At 33.6% G+C, this 17,064-nt stretch overlaps 2 protein-coding genes across 8 annotated transcripts in view; one reads left to right on the plus strand and one right to left on the minus strand.

Moving 5' to 3' along the window:
- Nucleotides 1–17,064, minus strand: part of Gs2 (glutamine synthetase 2) — a 200,833-nt gene that overhangs the window by 63,364 nt on the left and 120,405 nt on the right. The gene's annotated exons all lie outside the window — the stretch shown is intronic.
- Nucleotides 6,226–10,086, plus strand: LOC105146157 (uncharacterized). Its single transcript, XM_011056237.2, has 2 exons — nt 6,226–9,516; nt 9,619–10,086. Exons 1-2 carry the CDS (start codon nt 9,194–9,196, stop codon nt 9,629–9,631), a joined length of 336 nt encoding a protein of 111 aa, XP_011054539.2. The 5' UTR covers nt 6,226–9,193; the 3' UTR covers nt 9,632–10,086.

The following is a 17,064-nucleotide window of genomic DNA, read 5'->3' on the forward strand; positions in this document are numbered from 1 at the left end:
AATAAAGCTGATACTACAATTATGCGTAGTACCTAGAGATGTAAAAAAAACCGGTATTTTTTACTTCAGAGAAAAGTATCAAGTGAAAAACTAGTTTTTTGCTGTAAATAAGTTTTTTTTTTACCAAATTACATAAAATTCATGAAAAAATATATAGTTAGTTTAAGAAAACATATAGTAAGTTTAATTATTTGAATATTTTATATTTGAAATAAGTGATGTTATTAATACAGATAATACTTTGTAGGAATGTGAGTGGAATATACGAGATAAATACAGAGATACCAGACATACGAATCGTAATAGACTTTAATGACGCACAAGATAACGTACAGTATCAACATTAGGTGAGTAGAAAAATAAAAGTGAAAATAAGTAAAAGAGGGCAATGTGAGATCAAGTTAGGTAGATGGGTGTCATGTATAGAAAATAGAGTTAACGTAGGGGCGCTAATGACTTCGGATCTGTTACATCGCACTGTCTGGATGGTAATATCCAACGCACTCCTTCAATCCGAACGGTGGGAGCTTGTTTCCATTATTCTAAGCCCCTCTATAAGTTTTTCATACCTTGAATAGGGTAGTCCCTTCGTCAGAATGTCGGCTACCATGAATTCCGTGGGTAGATATTCCTGTTTAATCGGATGACGTTTGAGAGTTTTTTGAATGAAATGGAATTTCACGTCGATATGTTTCGATTTCGAGTAAAATACTGGGTTATGGGCCAATTTGCCAGCAGCCTGATTGAACATTTGCACATTGGCCAGGCTTTCCAATCCCATCTCTCTCAGAAATCTGGATAAGTGAATGCCTTCCTTGGCAACATCCGTTAGGCTCATGTACTCCGCTTCGGTTGATGATAGTGTCACCGAGCGCTGCTTCCATGATTCCCACGAGACAGCTGCGTTCGCAAGAAATAAAAGTTGATCCAATGTAGGATTTCCGATCGATCCGGTCTGGATTTGTCTAGTCTGCATAAGATGTCAAGGGTTTGTCGGTTTTTCGATAAATCAGACCGTGATTTATAGTATCTTTTAAATAACGTAAAATCCGTTTCGCCGCAACCTAGTGTTCCTTCTCATACTATTGAACTGGCTTAGTTGACAGAGTACGCTATGTCTAGACGTGTGTCTACGACCAAGTACATCAGTGCTCCCAGGAGTTCTCTGAATGGGTAATTTTCTTTGTGAGTGAGCATTTTCCTCATTATACACGATGCCTCTAAGAGTTATTGGCATGTTTGCTGTCTTGCAATCTTCTATACTAAATCTTTGCAGTGTCCTTGATGTAACTTGATTGTGTTAACACGAGTCTCTTCTTATTCCTGCGAATTTTGATTCCCAAGCAATATTTTGTCAGTCCGATATCCTTGATATCAAATCTTTTAACTAGTTTAATTCCGATTTAATTCGTTGCGCCTCCTTTGGATGCGAGCATGTTATCCACATACAGGAGAACCAGGATTAACTTGTTGTTAGATTTGAAGTACACGCAGAGATCTGCGTTTAACGCTAGCCCAATGTTGCAGAGGGTGTTATGTATGCCATCGTCTGCCTGTTTGTCCATAAAGCGCTTTATTCAGTTTGCAAACTTTGTTTTCTTCTTTCAGGTCGGAGAGCATCGCTTTCGCCTTGTTGATCATGTTGGCATCTTTCTCTTCGGTCACAATCCGTTTTAACATCTTCTTCAAATGATCGGGCTAGTCCATGTATATTTCGGCGTCGATTTGTTCGATGCTCAGATTCAACTTCATTGAGAGTGCCATCAACAATCTTAAAGAACTTAATCTGGCAATTGAAGCACAAAAATCGATGCCTGATCTCTGTGTGAAACCCTTGACCACCACTTTGGCCTTTCGACGATCAACTGATCTGTTTTCATCATATTTGTTGCGCAGTATAGTTCTGCAACCAATGACTTGGGCCTGTGTAAGCCTCGTGACGATTGTCCATGCGTCGTTTGCTATTAGGCTTTTCATCTCGGAATAGATTGCGTTCTTCCATTCGCCTTGATCCGGTCCACTGAGTGCATCGTGGATACTTCTGACGTCATTCATGGCATATTGAGCGACCTGCCAGTTGTCAGAAATTGAGATGTCGGCGACACCATTGAATGATATCATATGATACATCTTTGAAGGATGATCAGGTTTTCCGGTGATTGCTTTCCGAGAGTTGCCTGGTTCGCGTTTCATGTGAATGTTAGCTTCTGCTAACTTGCTTGCTCATTATCCTCGCTGCCGCTCTCCGGGTCGTCGATTGTATGTACTTCGGATTGGTCGTCTCTATCAGGTATATTATCGCAGGTTTCATCGCATTCTGAAGAACGATTTGGACCTATGATAATTTCCTTTTGATGCTTCTCATCGTCACGGAACATTGATCTGCCGTTCTTTGTTTCATTACATATTATGTTTTTTCCATTATTGGTCTTCTGAATTTCCCGCAGAAATTTAACATCTCTTGTTACGACGATTTTCTTGGAATCAGGGATCCATATCCTGAAATCTTTGGATACGTCGGAGTATCCGACGAAAATTCCTTGAATGCCTCGGGTCCATTTTGTTGGGAGATTTGTCTAATACATAGACTTTTTCTCCGAAAGTGGCGAAGTATCCGACGTTTGGCTTCTTGTTATGCCATTTCTGGTATGAAGTCTCATCGTCAAGGCTTTTCGTGACAGATCTATTCTTGATGTAATTGGCGGTGTTAACCATCGACGTATTCCGTCGATGTATTCCTTTTGATCTGCGATGAACAAAACCTTTTCTTGTGGGTTCTTGATCGTCGCTCCATTCTTGAAAGTTACGGTATGGTCTTTATCGACAATCTTCGACACTGACAGGAAATTTGTCCTTAAGCCGAAACGTAGAGTGCGTTTTTGAGCGTTATTATTTTGCTGATCTTTCCATCGGAGGCTAAGACCTTCACGTTTCTTTTCGCGGCTTAGTGGCGTGGCTTGCCAGTTTATTTTGCTCTCTGTCTCCTTGGTGTGTGCGAAGGATCGCATGTTATTACAAAGATGGGAGGTGCTCCCAGAATTCTGTGTCATCCGCATGAAAGGCTGAAAAAGACGATTCCTCTGTAGAGTGGCGTTCGAGTCTTTCGTGTCCGTCTTGGAGTAACATTCGAATGCTTTGTATCCGAATTTATGACATTTATTATACTTTCGTTCGTCGGTTAGATTCTTGTTTTGTTTTATCTGATGACTTGACGTATACGTTTCGAGGTGGTAGCGGACTTGCTATAATGTTCAGCTATCAAGGCGTTGGAATCTTTCTCCGTGGTCTTTTGTTTCCTTGAGTCGTACTCCTCTATGATTTTTACTCGTAGCGATTCCGCGTCCGGTAATTGATCACGCGACTCTATGGCGTACCTGAAATTTTCAAAGCTGTTAGGAAGACTATACAACAACATGATTGTCAGGAAGTTGCCGTTTATTTCGATTTCCATCGCTTAGAATTTGTCCACAATAAATAAAACATAACGTGGATATGTACGTCATCTCCTTTCTGTATCTTATTTTGAATCAGATGTTTCAATAGTGCCGCCTTGCGGACTGGCCCTTCGAAGCGTATACAGATTCCAGCTTTGTCCATATTTCATTCGACGTTACGCAGTTTCGGGTGTGTTTGAGTTCTGACGGACGGATGCACAAAATGAGGTCTGACTTGGCTTTGTGATCTTCCACGATCCATAAGTTATACGCGGCTTGCGACGCTTCGTTGGAAACCGGTTTTGGTCTTTCGCCAGACACGTATTGCCAAGTGTCGTTCTTCACGAGCAGTGCCTCGACTTGTATGCGCTAGGTATCGTAATTATCTTTCGACAAGGTTTCTATGTCGAGTTGATAATGTTCGTAGCGGACATCTTACTCGCATTCGCGTATACCGACGTTGTTTAACCTCGATAGTTATATGACGGCGATGCTAATGGCGGACCGACCGAGGGGATCAAAAACGGACGGTTTCGTCACGCGAATTGAGAACCAAAGATTCGCTTGGATTTGCAGTGTATGTCTATTTGCGTTGCAAATCGACAATTCAAACGTCTTTAGATATGAAAGATGCTGTTCGTGTCCGAGAAGCGAACGAATCGAGACGCATGTGCTTCTTTGCACTGAGCACTTTTCTGGTATGCGAAATCTCCGTTATTCGTATCTTGTTGTAACATGTGCAATAACAGCGTCCTCCTGGGTTCATAACCATTTGTAGGGATGTGAGTGGAATATACGAGATAATCACCAGACATACGAATCATAATAGACTTTAATGATGCACAAGACGTACAGGCACCATCTTTGGGTGAGTAGAAAGATAAAAGTGAAAATAAGTAAAAGGGGACAATGCAAGAACAAGTTAGGTAGATGGGCGTCATGTATAGAAAATAGAGTTAACGTAGAGGCGCTAGTGACACCGGATCTATTACATCGCACTGTCGGATGGTAATATCCAATACATACTTTATAAGCATAATAAATATTATTTTGTTTCATATTAGTTATAACTGTACTTTTAATTATTTTGTATTAGATATTTTATTTATTTTGAGACAACATTCCAATATAATATTGATTCAAAAGTAATTAGAGATGAACGTTGTCTCATAAAATCAGAATATATATACAGTACAATTACAATCACAATATATGACAAAAAGTGTCAATTAGTTTAGTGAAGTATTATTTGTATTAATAACAGAATGGAATACTTACTTAACTTTGAAAATTGTATAAAACATCATTCAAATAATAATGAAAGATAAGATTTATAGTCATCAACATTATATTATATTAATCATTATATTATATTTCAATTTTTTAACTATTTTTACACAAAAATCTTATGGATAAGTGCAAAAATCGTGAAATGCTAAAAAAAAAATTCGAGTAAAAAACTATCAAAAAAAAACCATTATTTCCCGGATTTTTTAATCCTAAAATTCTAGAATTTTTCGTCGTTTATATCTCTAATGATATCCCATGTAAATCTGCGATGTAAAAGTGTCTCATCCCTCTTTCTCGTTTGATCCATGAACTATAAAACTTGTATTAAGGAACTTTTCTTCTACTTTAATCGTATAAAAGAATTTATTTTGTTCAGTAAATTTGGAGATTTATATTGATCTATATTGATCTGCAAAATCCCGACAATTTGATTACTCTAGCATTTTCTTAAGGGGAAATCTTGAAAATAAGTATACAGCTGAGATTACATTACTGAAATGAACGATACCAAGTAGGATTAAGATTGAAAGTCTAGAAAAAAAGTATCTTCACTGAATGGAAAATACGTGTATACGGATGCTTTGTGAAGACTAAGTCAACAGAGTCGAACATATAATATAATGTAAGAAATGAATTAAAGATGTCACTATTATCGAATTTAGAATTAAAAGTCTGCACTATCGACCTCGATCAAGTTCGACCTTCGGTTTAGGATTAAGGGGATGTTAAATTGATGGCCGAACTCGATAGTACTGATTTTTAAAATTCCAAATAAAAAAGTTGACAATAGTTTATCAATAATATGTTATCAATAATTACACAATAATTAGTTATCTTTAATTCATTTCTTATATTATCGTTCAGTCTTACTTAAATGCATACATTCTTATCTAACATATTGCAACGCCATCTCTTGTAAGATCGAACACCTAGATACAATTACTTTTGTTTATCTGAATATCATTCTGAATTTTCATTCAGCATTCGTATATTGTCTAGGAAAATTAAATTTATTTTTGCGTTTTGGAGGCAAAATTGCCATAAAAGTTTTATTTGCAATAAGTTATTCTAAATGACGTGTTATACAATGCCGAACCGAGCGGACTTAAACAACTTTCTAGCTTCAAAAAAACTGATTAAAAATGCGGTTTTTTTAAAATATCTCAGAAAGCATTCATTTTATTAAAATAAAGATTATTATCAAAAAAAAAGCTGATAAAATTACGAACAATTTTATTTTTTTTTGAGTGATACGATTAATACAGGGTGGATCATCTATTGGTACGTTTTTAAAAATGCGATCAAATGAGCATACATTGATATTTTTTATTAATTTTTTTTTTGTTGTGAAGCTAAAAGTATCCGCGTCAAGAATGAAAAACGATTTCGTTCATGTGGCTCCCTCTACTGGCCTTACAGTATGCCATTCGGTCACCCCAATTATTAATGACATTTTGGACTACCTCGGCGCCAATTTCACTCAAAACAGTCGTAATATTGTTTTTCAAAGCTGGAATTGTCTCACACTTTGGGCCACAGCCTCAATATTCTCGGGTGTGCGCACTGTCCGAACTCTGGGACCACTTCTGTCATCCACTAACATCCCTTTCTCACGAACTTTCCTCACCAATTTGCGTATAGCTCCTTCGGTGGGTGCTCTATCACGACCCATATTTCTTTTCAAAATTCGTACAGTTTCGGCGACACAGCACTGACTTTGAAAATAAGTTTTTAAAATTTCAAAACGCTCTTCAAGAGAAAACATGTTGTTTCGTGCCGCGGACGGTATGACTAATAAACTGTCAAAATTTCGGGTCTGTAGCTCGTTCGGTGTTGCCATACGACGAAATTCAAAAACGTACCAATAGATGGCCCACCCTGTACTTCCCGTGTTAGAATTTTTTAAAGAATGTATTTTTGATTATTTCTCGACAATTCGAATTTTTTTCGTAAATATAGAGATATCAGATTTGGCTACTTTGACATACAAAATAACTTTTATAAAGATTGAAGATTATAAAATTTCCTACAAAATCGTTTCTTATTCATCTTCATACAACCAATAGTTTCCGAGACACACACGTTCGAGAAATTTATTTGCGTAATTAGTCTGAAAAGTATATTTTATTTTTGTTTATTTATATATTATTTGCGTCTGGTAATGTATTTTGAGGATATAAAAATAAATAAATTATAAATTCTTATTATATAATAATCTTAATAATAACTTATAACAATTATTAATAATAGTATTTTTTAAAATAAAAATCTAATAATTACTGTCATGCATAAGAATATTTTGTTACTCCAACTGGAATTATCACTGTTTTTTGTATCTCGTAAAAAATTATGTATTATACCCGTAGAATTTGTAACATAATATTCTACGCGTATCTAATAATATACAAGAAATATTTAAGTAACTCATAATTAAATATGAATCACTTTGAATATAACAGAGAGACTTTCTTAATAAATTTGACAATTCAGATATAAATTCTGTCTTTGTCATTTATACTGATCAGATGTAAAACATATCTAATATCGCAACGCTTGCTAATTATTTATCCATTTTATCTAATTTTTCCTATTTAAATCATTTTCACTATAACTGCAAGATCATTTTTTCAGTGATCAAGACATTTATTATCACTAATACAATTAATAATACCAACATTTCTTGGTGTACATTTCAAGACGTAATTTGCTTTTTCTTTTAGAGAATACAAGGATTATTTCAGGCTCGTTCTGAATTACAATATATCTGAGTTCTGCACATCTGTATCCCTACCAGGGTCGCATTCAAAATTGTCGCCAAATACCTTATAAACTTATTGAATTGCTGATTATCTCTCAATTTTTTCAAATTTTTCCTACTATTTTAGATCAGCCATTTTGTATTTTTTATATTGTAAATGACTCTAAAAATCCTCAGTATACATAACAGAATAAAACCAATTTTGAAAATTGCACGTCTTTTCCGATCCCTCTTTACTTATTGCAAAATATTTTTTGTGCTACTTTTTCGACTTTCTTGCTAAAAAATTCTTGTTTTTCAGTTTTTATGCAATTAATTTGAAAAAAAAAATTAATTAAAATCGATGCATTATAACCCGAGATATAAACAAAAAAAATAGGTTAGAAACATCCGTTATTCATGCATAGGGATTTTTTGTGTACTGAGAATTAATTTCACATTTTTTCATAATTGAGGTATGAGAACTAAAAAAAGGATATATATATCACATTACTTAACCTCTACGGCACCAGTCAGTCACTATCAGAATAAGTGATCTGAATAAGACCGTACTTGTCGAAATTATATCTCTAAAATTGTTGGTCTTAAAAATATGAACCAAATGCTAAATTCAAGGAAATATTACCTATTAAGAGGAGAAAGTATCGTAACAGTATCCTAACATTTTTTCAAATACACCGTTTTTATAGAAGTTATGGACCATAATTTTCAGTCAAAAAATCGTCACAGGAAATTCTTCTTTCAAACAACTGTTTCTTGCACAAAAATTGACGGCAGAGAAGAAAAACAGAGAAATTTTTATAAGAAATTTTATAAACTTTAATTTTGCATACTTTATTTTTTACGTCTTTTAAAAACTAAGATTTATAAAAGAAGTAACGAAGAACACGTTTTTTAAACCCTCAGTATCTGTAGAAAATAATTTTTAGAGTCTATCTAGTTATTTTAGTTTATATTCGACGCCATAAATGCGTAGTAAGTGTAGAAAAGTTGCACTGCATGCCAAGTTTTTTTTTTATTATATGCGGTTGGTAGTCAGGACTTGTGTCTCTCACATCGGTATTCTAAGAAAATCGTCGTTGTAGAAAAGTTGTGAAAGAAAAGTTTCATTTTTATTTTTTCGTACTGTAATAAACAATTTCTTTTGTATGCACGAAGTCTACATTCTTTAACAAACAACGATAAAATTAAAAATAACAGGTTATGGACTCAGGTTGTTGGAAAATTAAAAAGTAAAAACAATGTAAGAACCAGTAAAAATACAAAAAAAAATGGCGATGAACACTCAAGTTGAAGAATCTCAAATAAAAAAACTAAAAGATAGTGAAGATTTCACGATTTGGAAGTTTCAAGTTATAATTCTATTTAAATCTCTCGGACTATATGATATCGTAACGAGAGTCTCAGCATTGGCAGACAATGCGTCTGAAAAGGGTAAAGCAGATTGAAACTTAAAAGAAGCATGTGCTCAAAAGATAATAATTATGACGAAAGAAAGACAGTCACTGACTCACATACTGGTATGTAAAACTAATGAAATGTTCAAAAAAATCTATGAAATGAATCTATAAAAGGGACACAGCAAAAATGCAATCTGCTTCAAGAATTTTTTAATTTTATATGTCAAAAAAGGATCTGACATCGCTACACATGTAAACTTGAAAACTTAGCATATAAATTGAAAATTCTAAATGCGGATATTGATGACTCTATGTCGATGTCAAAAATATTTGCGATTCTGCCAGAAAAAAATAAATATTTTGCATGTGCCTGGGACTCCACTACTCAAAATCAGAAAACACTAACGAATCTTACATCAAAATTGCTGTCTGAAAAGAATAGATTGCTGGCGACTGATGCGAAACAAGATTCAGTAGCATTTAGGGCGACTGAAAAGAAGTGCTACAAATGCAATAATATTGGCCATCTAGCTAAGACATGCAAAATAAATAAAGGTAATATCCAAGAAATACGCTGTTTCAAATGCAATGATGGACAAAATTCTACAAGAAAGAAGACACCTCAGGAAACACGGTAAGTAATATGTGTAAGAAAAATAATCATTCCGAGAAAGATTGTTTCGTAAAAATAATTTGAATGATCAATCGAACACAAGAAATAAAGTATTGTTTTTAGCCAACAGCTGTGAAACGGATGATGGATTCTGGATTCAGATTCAACATGCACACATAACAAATAATAAGAAGTTGTTTAAGGATATGAAGAAAACAAAGTCAGAAATCGGAACAAAGGAATCACAAATCTTGAAAAGAGTTGGCGTCATTGAAACAGAAAAATGTATACTTAACAAGGATTTTTATGTTGCAGACCTAAATAAAAAACCTATTATCAGTTAGCGAAATCACAGAAAATGGAAGCAAAAGTAGCATTTACTAAGGAAAAAGTGAAAATATGGAAAGATAATGAAAAATTTGTTGGCTTTCGAAATGGAGATGGATTGTAAATTTGAGCCAAGATTCTCTGGATAGAGCTTTACTAACGCTAACTAAGGAAAATAAAAGGGCTCTTGAGTGGCATAACAAATTAGGACACCTAGGAGAAAGAAAAAAGACAACATGAAAAAACTAATGACCATATCAGAAGGTATGATGATATCAAACAGAAGCATGGAAATATTAAATAACGTATGTGAGATTTGTTTAAAAGCTAAACAAACAAGAATATTTTTCAGTAAAAAAAAGACAAAAGCAAAGAGAGAATTGGAAATTGTCCATACTGATATATGTGGACCAGTGAATCCAATTACCTGGGATAAGAAGAAATATATGATAATCATAGATGACTATACGCACTTCGTTATAATCTACCTTATTGAAGAAAAATACGAAGTGGCTGAGACAGTAAAAGAATATGCAAATCAGGTCGAAACAAAAAATGGAACTTGGAAATTTCGAAGATTCAATCTTGAATTATTTATACTAATATATTATAATGTATAATGTATGTGTAATTATTAATATACATTATATATGTACTTACACATATATCATATTGTAGTCTTTTCGAACGAACGCCGAATTGTTTTTCCGGAATGTAAACGCAATTAAAACTACTCTAGTAATCGTGAATTAAACTGACAAACAATTTTAATAATTTCATGCTACCATCAAGCATTATATTATAATATAAAGATGTTAAAAATTTATTTAAAAAAGATGTTATAAAGATGTTATAAATATGTTTAAATTGTTAATAAATTTATTGCGAAAAATATTACCTCGGCCGGGACTTGAACCCGGATCTCTTGTATTCCATACAAGCGTCCTAAGTAGACACTTATAATGACTCTAACCAAGAGCTTATAATGAAGAGCTATATTAAGCCAAGGAATACTTGCGATATTTCAAGAACCAATAATCCATGGAAAAGATTAAAACTTTTGAGAAATCAGGACACATGGAACGGATTTGCCGAAGATCTCTCTCTTAATCTCTTTAATTACTGGCATTGAAAACGAAAGCCGGAGAAAAATCCTACATTTTGTTACTCAGCGAAATCTAAAAGATACAGAACATCTGTAACAACGATGTATTCTGAAACACTACGTTGGTATTCCAAGAATGGACACGGAGGACGTTGTGTTTTGCGCCTTCTAACTTTTACGAAGGATTTTCTCAACAATGGCAGTAAGTATAAGAATTTTAGAGTGATGTTTTTATTCGTAACAAAAAATTGATTTAAAATAACTCAAAATAACAGTCACTCACTCTTCAATCTGAACAATATAAATTTGCACAATATTGTAAGAGATATAATTGTTTAAAATAAGTAGATACCGTTACAGTTACTTGAAGACAAATGTAACTAAGTACAGATACATATTTTTATGAGTAACTAGCTATAGATACATTTATTTTAGAAATAAATTTAGATACTTGTATAGATACATAATTTTATTTCAAATATCTTTGTTTTTTTAAATACACTGAGAAAAAAATGCTGTTAAATAAATAAAAAGATAAATTGAATCAATTAAATGTATCACTGTTATAAATATAAGTAGTTAAATCAATCCGATTCGTTATTAACTTAATTTTAATCTTTTTATTTGTAACAATAACGTATCAATTTGTCTTAAGGACTTATAATGATAAATTAAAATGTTGAATTGAAGGAATATTTCCTTATGTTATCAATATTGAATTTAGTGGTATTTAGAGTTGAAGGAACTATACCACAAAATAAGGAATTTAACAAGTTATTGATAGTATTAATTCCGAAATAAATTTAACTTTGACTTCATATATCAAATAAATTCGACTTTGAATTAATGTAATTGATTCGAATGTTACATTTTTTTAAAAAAATTATTATTTTTTAATAATTATTATAATTTTTACATAAAGTTCTTATTTTCTTCATTATTCTTATGTAGAATTATTTTATAGTTTCTCTTACAGTTTATTAATATATAGTGTCATATACATAATATAAAATATCAAGTTTATTCTTACTTTTAACTAATCAAATTTTCGCAATCTAAAGATCAGTTTCACAATTTCTCTCTGGTTTCATCAAAGCCAGTTATTTGATCGGCCGATTAAATTTGAGAGTTATCAACTGCTAAATTTATCATGTATAACCTAATTTCTTATGCGCTCGCCCATTGATTGGATTGATTTTTGTTTAAATCACATAATTAGTTGAGTGCGTTTTAAAATGTATCTAAAATATTATTTTAGATATATTTTGATAAGATACAAAGTAAAACATAATTAGTTACAATTACAATTACGGAGTTAAGAAATGTATCTAGATACTTTACACTGAATTTGCAAAGTCAAATGTTTTAGTTACGATTACTGGATCAACTACCTTATTCAAACGAAACAAAAAGGGCATAAGTGTATTTTATTGGCTACAAGAACGTATTGTTATGCCCGTGCCTTGGCGACATCCGTGGTGTATTGAAGAGAGAGCATTGTCGAAGCGACTAGCCGTTCAACTTCTTAACAAGATCTTCAGATTTGGATGTGAGCCGTCGTGTCCAGACGTATTTCTTCATTTGCATTATCATTTATCGTTCATTGTATTTTGTGTTCTCTTTGTTAATAAACGTTTCTTGTTCTCCCTTTTACATTCGTGTTCTTTATTTCCACGGTTCGGGAATGGGTGAACGCGTCCGCGAGAGCGACTTCGCGAATCGACTACACGGGTGCAACATTTGCGTATCATTACTTTTCAACGTAGTCACTACTTACAGCTATATATTTTTCTCAACGGTAAACCAGTTTTTTCATCTTAATGAAGAATTCCGGCAGTCTTTTCTTTATCCACGACTTGATTGCGTCTTTTAGTTTATCATATGAAAAATAAATTCTAGTAATATTAATCGTTGTTTACCATTTAGCCATTTAGCCATTTATAGTGATGAAACTGTTTATCGAACTAGGTATTGTGAATAGGTGTACAATTTCGTGCATCGGGAGTTGGTGAATTTGGTTCTTTGCGATTTTTACTTCTTTCCAAATTTGAAGAATCTTGGAAGCATTCATTTTACCACAGATGATGAAGTGTAGGAAGCAGTGAAGTCAAGGAAATACCGCTGGATTTCTTTATTGATGGGAAAACTGATTTATCATTGAGAGAAATGTATAGCTATAAATGATAAATGTCGTTATGTTCAAAAATAATGATATGATCTGATAATGATATAATCAATAAAATGCACTTTCATGCCCTTTTTGTTTCATTCGATATCTCTTTTCGTTTACAAGTTATGTGTGAATGTCCATTATTTTTTAGGCAGCCCATACATAAATGTTTATAAACCCATGTTTATATGAATGTTTGGTAGATGGTAATACGTTCCTAAAATATTTGACGCTTACTCAAATACATTTTATATATCGATCATTCTACGTCAAACTGGGCACTTTTTGATAAAAAAAATTGAAGATTCCGATTCTTTTAAAATTTTGCAGATGTATTCTAGACATAAAAAAATGAGACACGTGTTTTGGAAAAAAATTTTTTTAAATATTTTCACGAAGTTATGCTTACCTTTAAATTTCAAGAATTGACGAAAAACGTGGCTTGTGTATATATTCAAATGATTGTACCGCCGAAACGGTAATTCGAAAAAAATGCAAGAGATTTTTTAAAGATTATAAATTGTTCTATGTTTTGACTATTTTTAAATATACATTTGTTTTGAATAAATATTTTTTTATTGTTTATAATTTTTAAATGCATTTTTTGTCATCAATTCGACCAATTTATTTAAATACCAACTATTTTCAGGATTATTTCAGAATTGAAGAGCGAATGTGATGAATTTTTATCAGAAACTATAAGTTGGTTACCGTTACCATTACTTAAAATATAACGAATCATTATTTTTTACTTTTTTTCTTACATTAATAAAATATTATATGCATATTATATGCAAATTTTTGCGATAATGTAAAAAAATGTCAAAATTCTATTTTTGTAGAGGAATAGAGCTCAAAAAATATATGCATATAGTAAACATTGTGCATTATTTTCATGAATAAAATAGATGCTGTCATATCATATAATATATACTGCATTTTTTTGTAATTTTTATACTTAAATAAATGTATTACTTTTAATAAAATATCTTTAAATTATATGTTTAACTAAGGTATGAATAAAGCATATAGGATAACCTAGCAGGTTATCCCTAATCCCTAATAGGAGCTGTATCATGAATGTAACGCAATATTCCGATAATAACCTGACAGAGTCGAAAGATCAGATCCTTATCACAGATAGGAACCCTGTTCGGGTCTTTTAAAGGCCCCTAGCAGGCTATCCTTAATGCATAATCAGGTTCTGATAAGGAATCCTGATAGGGATCAGATCAGGTCTTTATCAAAGAACCTATTCAGACCACTATCAGGATTCCATATTAAGATCTAATTGGGCGCTCATCATTGGATGACAAAATTTGGATGACAAAATTTTAATATCTTGTTTTACTAAAATTGTTTCATATGAGTTATTTGTAGTATGTATATGATTTTACCTGAAATTAAATATTCAATTTGATTTTGAAATACATTTTTACCTTAATGGGATTCGAACCTATCTCTGAATGAGTTTCCTGCCTTACGTACTATACCATTTCTTCAATTAATAAATGTGTTATTTATTGTCTATTTATATTATAACCATTGCGCGCAATTATTTAGATAATGATTGTAATGAAAATTACTATTCTTAAAGGACACTCATTGTACAAGGTGCGTCCCAAAATTTTCCGAACTTTTGAAATAAAACAACAACGGTTTACTTTTTTTTTCAAATTCAAATTGTTTATTCAAAGTAGTCCCCGTCGGACTCAATACAACGTTTGGCACGATCTAAAAGCATTTCAAATGAGTGTTTTATGTCGTTCAAAGGCACGTCCTTCAGAATAGTGGTACAAGCCCTTTGGATGTCTTCTACGTCCACATACCGCTTTCCTTTCATGGACAAATGCATTTTGCCGAATAGGTAGAAGTCACAAGGTGCCATATCAGGCGAATACGGGGAATGGTTGATTGTTAAAATGTGATTTTTAGTCAAAAAATCAGTGACAAGTGTCGAACGGTGAGATGGCGCATTATCGTGTAACAAGCGCCAACTTCCTCCTTCGCGATATTCTGGCCGAATACGACGAATGCGGTGCACCAAACGCTTCAAAACGCTTACATAGAATACAGCATTAACTGTTTGGCCTGCTGGAACGAATTCTTTGTGCACAATACCCTTGGAATCATAAAAACTTCGATGGAATTTTCGTTAATTGTCGATTTTGGGCGACCTGTATGTGCGTCGTCATTTATGTCCTCACGACCGTTCTTGAATCGCGTATACCACTCATAAACACTGGCACGAGCTACACAATTATCACCATAAACTTGTTTCATCAAATTATGGGTTTCGGTAAATGTTTTACCAAGTTTAAAACAAAACTTAATATTGGCTCTTTGTTCGAAGTTCATTCTCGTACCGATGTATACAACATACTGACACTTGAGACGCCATAACTTCGTTTCCACTGAACCAAATGTCATGAAATTTTTACTGGAAGTCAGCTAGGGATGTACCTTTCAAACGCGCAATCGAACACATGGATGGCGCCACCCGACCTATCCCTATTGAAAAAGTTCGGAAAATTTTGGGACGCACCTTGTATGTCCATTCCAGATATGATCAGGATTAAATAAAAGTAAGAAAGTAAGAACGATACCAGATAATTCTTATCAGGCATACCTTATTACTGTTTGTTCGGGCCCTGATCAAGGTTACACCAGCAATTTTTGTCAGATGCGCTTGGACATTTCCTGTTCAAGCGCCAGTAAAGATAATATCAGACAATTTTTATCAGACGCATCCTATTACTGCTCGTTCAGGTTCTGATCAGGGTTACATCAGGCAGGTGTATTCTGTTATTGTGTTCAGATCTTGATAGAAGGTGATTTCAGGTAAACCGTATCAGGCAGACTTTACTCTTATCTGACTGGGCATCAGGCATGTCTGATCGAATTTCTACTTGGGATATTCTTATATGGGCGTAGGAAAAAGTTCGTGGCGGTTTTTTAGTAAAATTCAAGTGTTTTTCTTAGAGTATTAAAATCAATTTATTTAAACCAAATATGCTCCATTATTTTCAATAATATTTTGTCATTTTTGGGAGTCATAATCCCATCGCGATAGAACTTCTGTGGTTTCTGGTCGAAAAACTGCTTCAAGTGATTTTCACAGGCCTCTTTTGAAGCTTTACATCATTAAGAGAATTCTGCAAAGATCTAAACAAATGATAATCTGAGGGTGCTATGTCAGGATTATACAGTGGATGCATTAAGACTTCCCAGCCAAGCTCTCGCAATTTTTGCCGAGTTCAAATCAAAGATGTGTGTGGTCGAGCATTGTCGTGATAAAAGACGACACCTCTCCTATTGATTAATTCTGGCCGCTTCCTCTCAATTGCTTGTTGTAATCTCTCCAGTTGTTCACAGTAGAGTTCGGAATTAATTGTTTGATCGGGCGATAACAGCTCATAGTGAACGATTCTTTTTCAATCTCACCACACACACAACATCACCTTCTTCATCGTCAATCCAGATTTCACGATTGCTTGTGCCTTCTCTCCTTCCTTTATCCATTCTTTTGCGAGTTCGATTGTCGTACGTGATCCATTTTTCATCATCAGTTATCATTCTCTTCAGAAATAGCACAATTTCATTCCGTTTCAGTGGCGTATCGCAAATGTAATTCGGTCCATCATGTTCTTAACATTCAACTCGTGAGGAACCCAAACATCGAGCTTTTTTTTGTATTCAGCTTTGTGTAAATGATTTAAAACTGTTTTGTGGTCGATGCCTAGTTCCCTGGCAATCTCCACAGTGCTCACATGCTTATCACGCTCGACTTTTTCCATGATTTCATCGGACTTTTCAGTGATTGGTCGACCGGAGCGAGGTTCATCTTTCACATCGAAATTTCCAGTATCTAGAAAAGGAGCGAATCATTTCCGTGCTGCTGATTTTGATAGTATCTTCACCATAAATAGCACAAATTTTTTCAGAAACCTGTGCAGCGTTCTTGCCT

Source organism: Acromyrmex echinatior, unplaced genomic scaffold, assembly GCF_024713525.1.
Source record: "Acromyrmex echinatior isolate Ae372 unplaced genomic scaffold, ASM2471352v2 Scaffold20, whole genome shotgun sequence".
In the NCBI taxonomy this organism is placed as follows: domain Eukaryota; kingdom Metazoa; phylum Arthropoda; class Insecta; order Hymenoptera; family Formicidae; genus Acromyrmex; species Acromyrmex echinatior.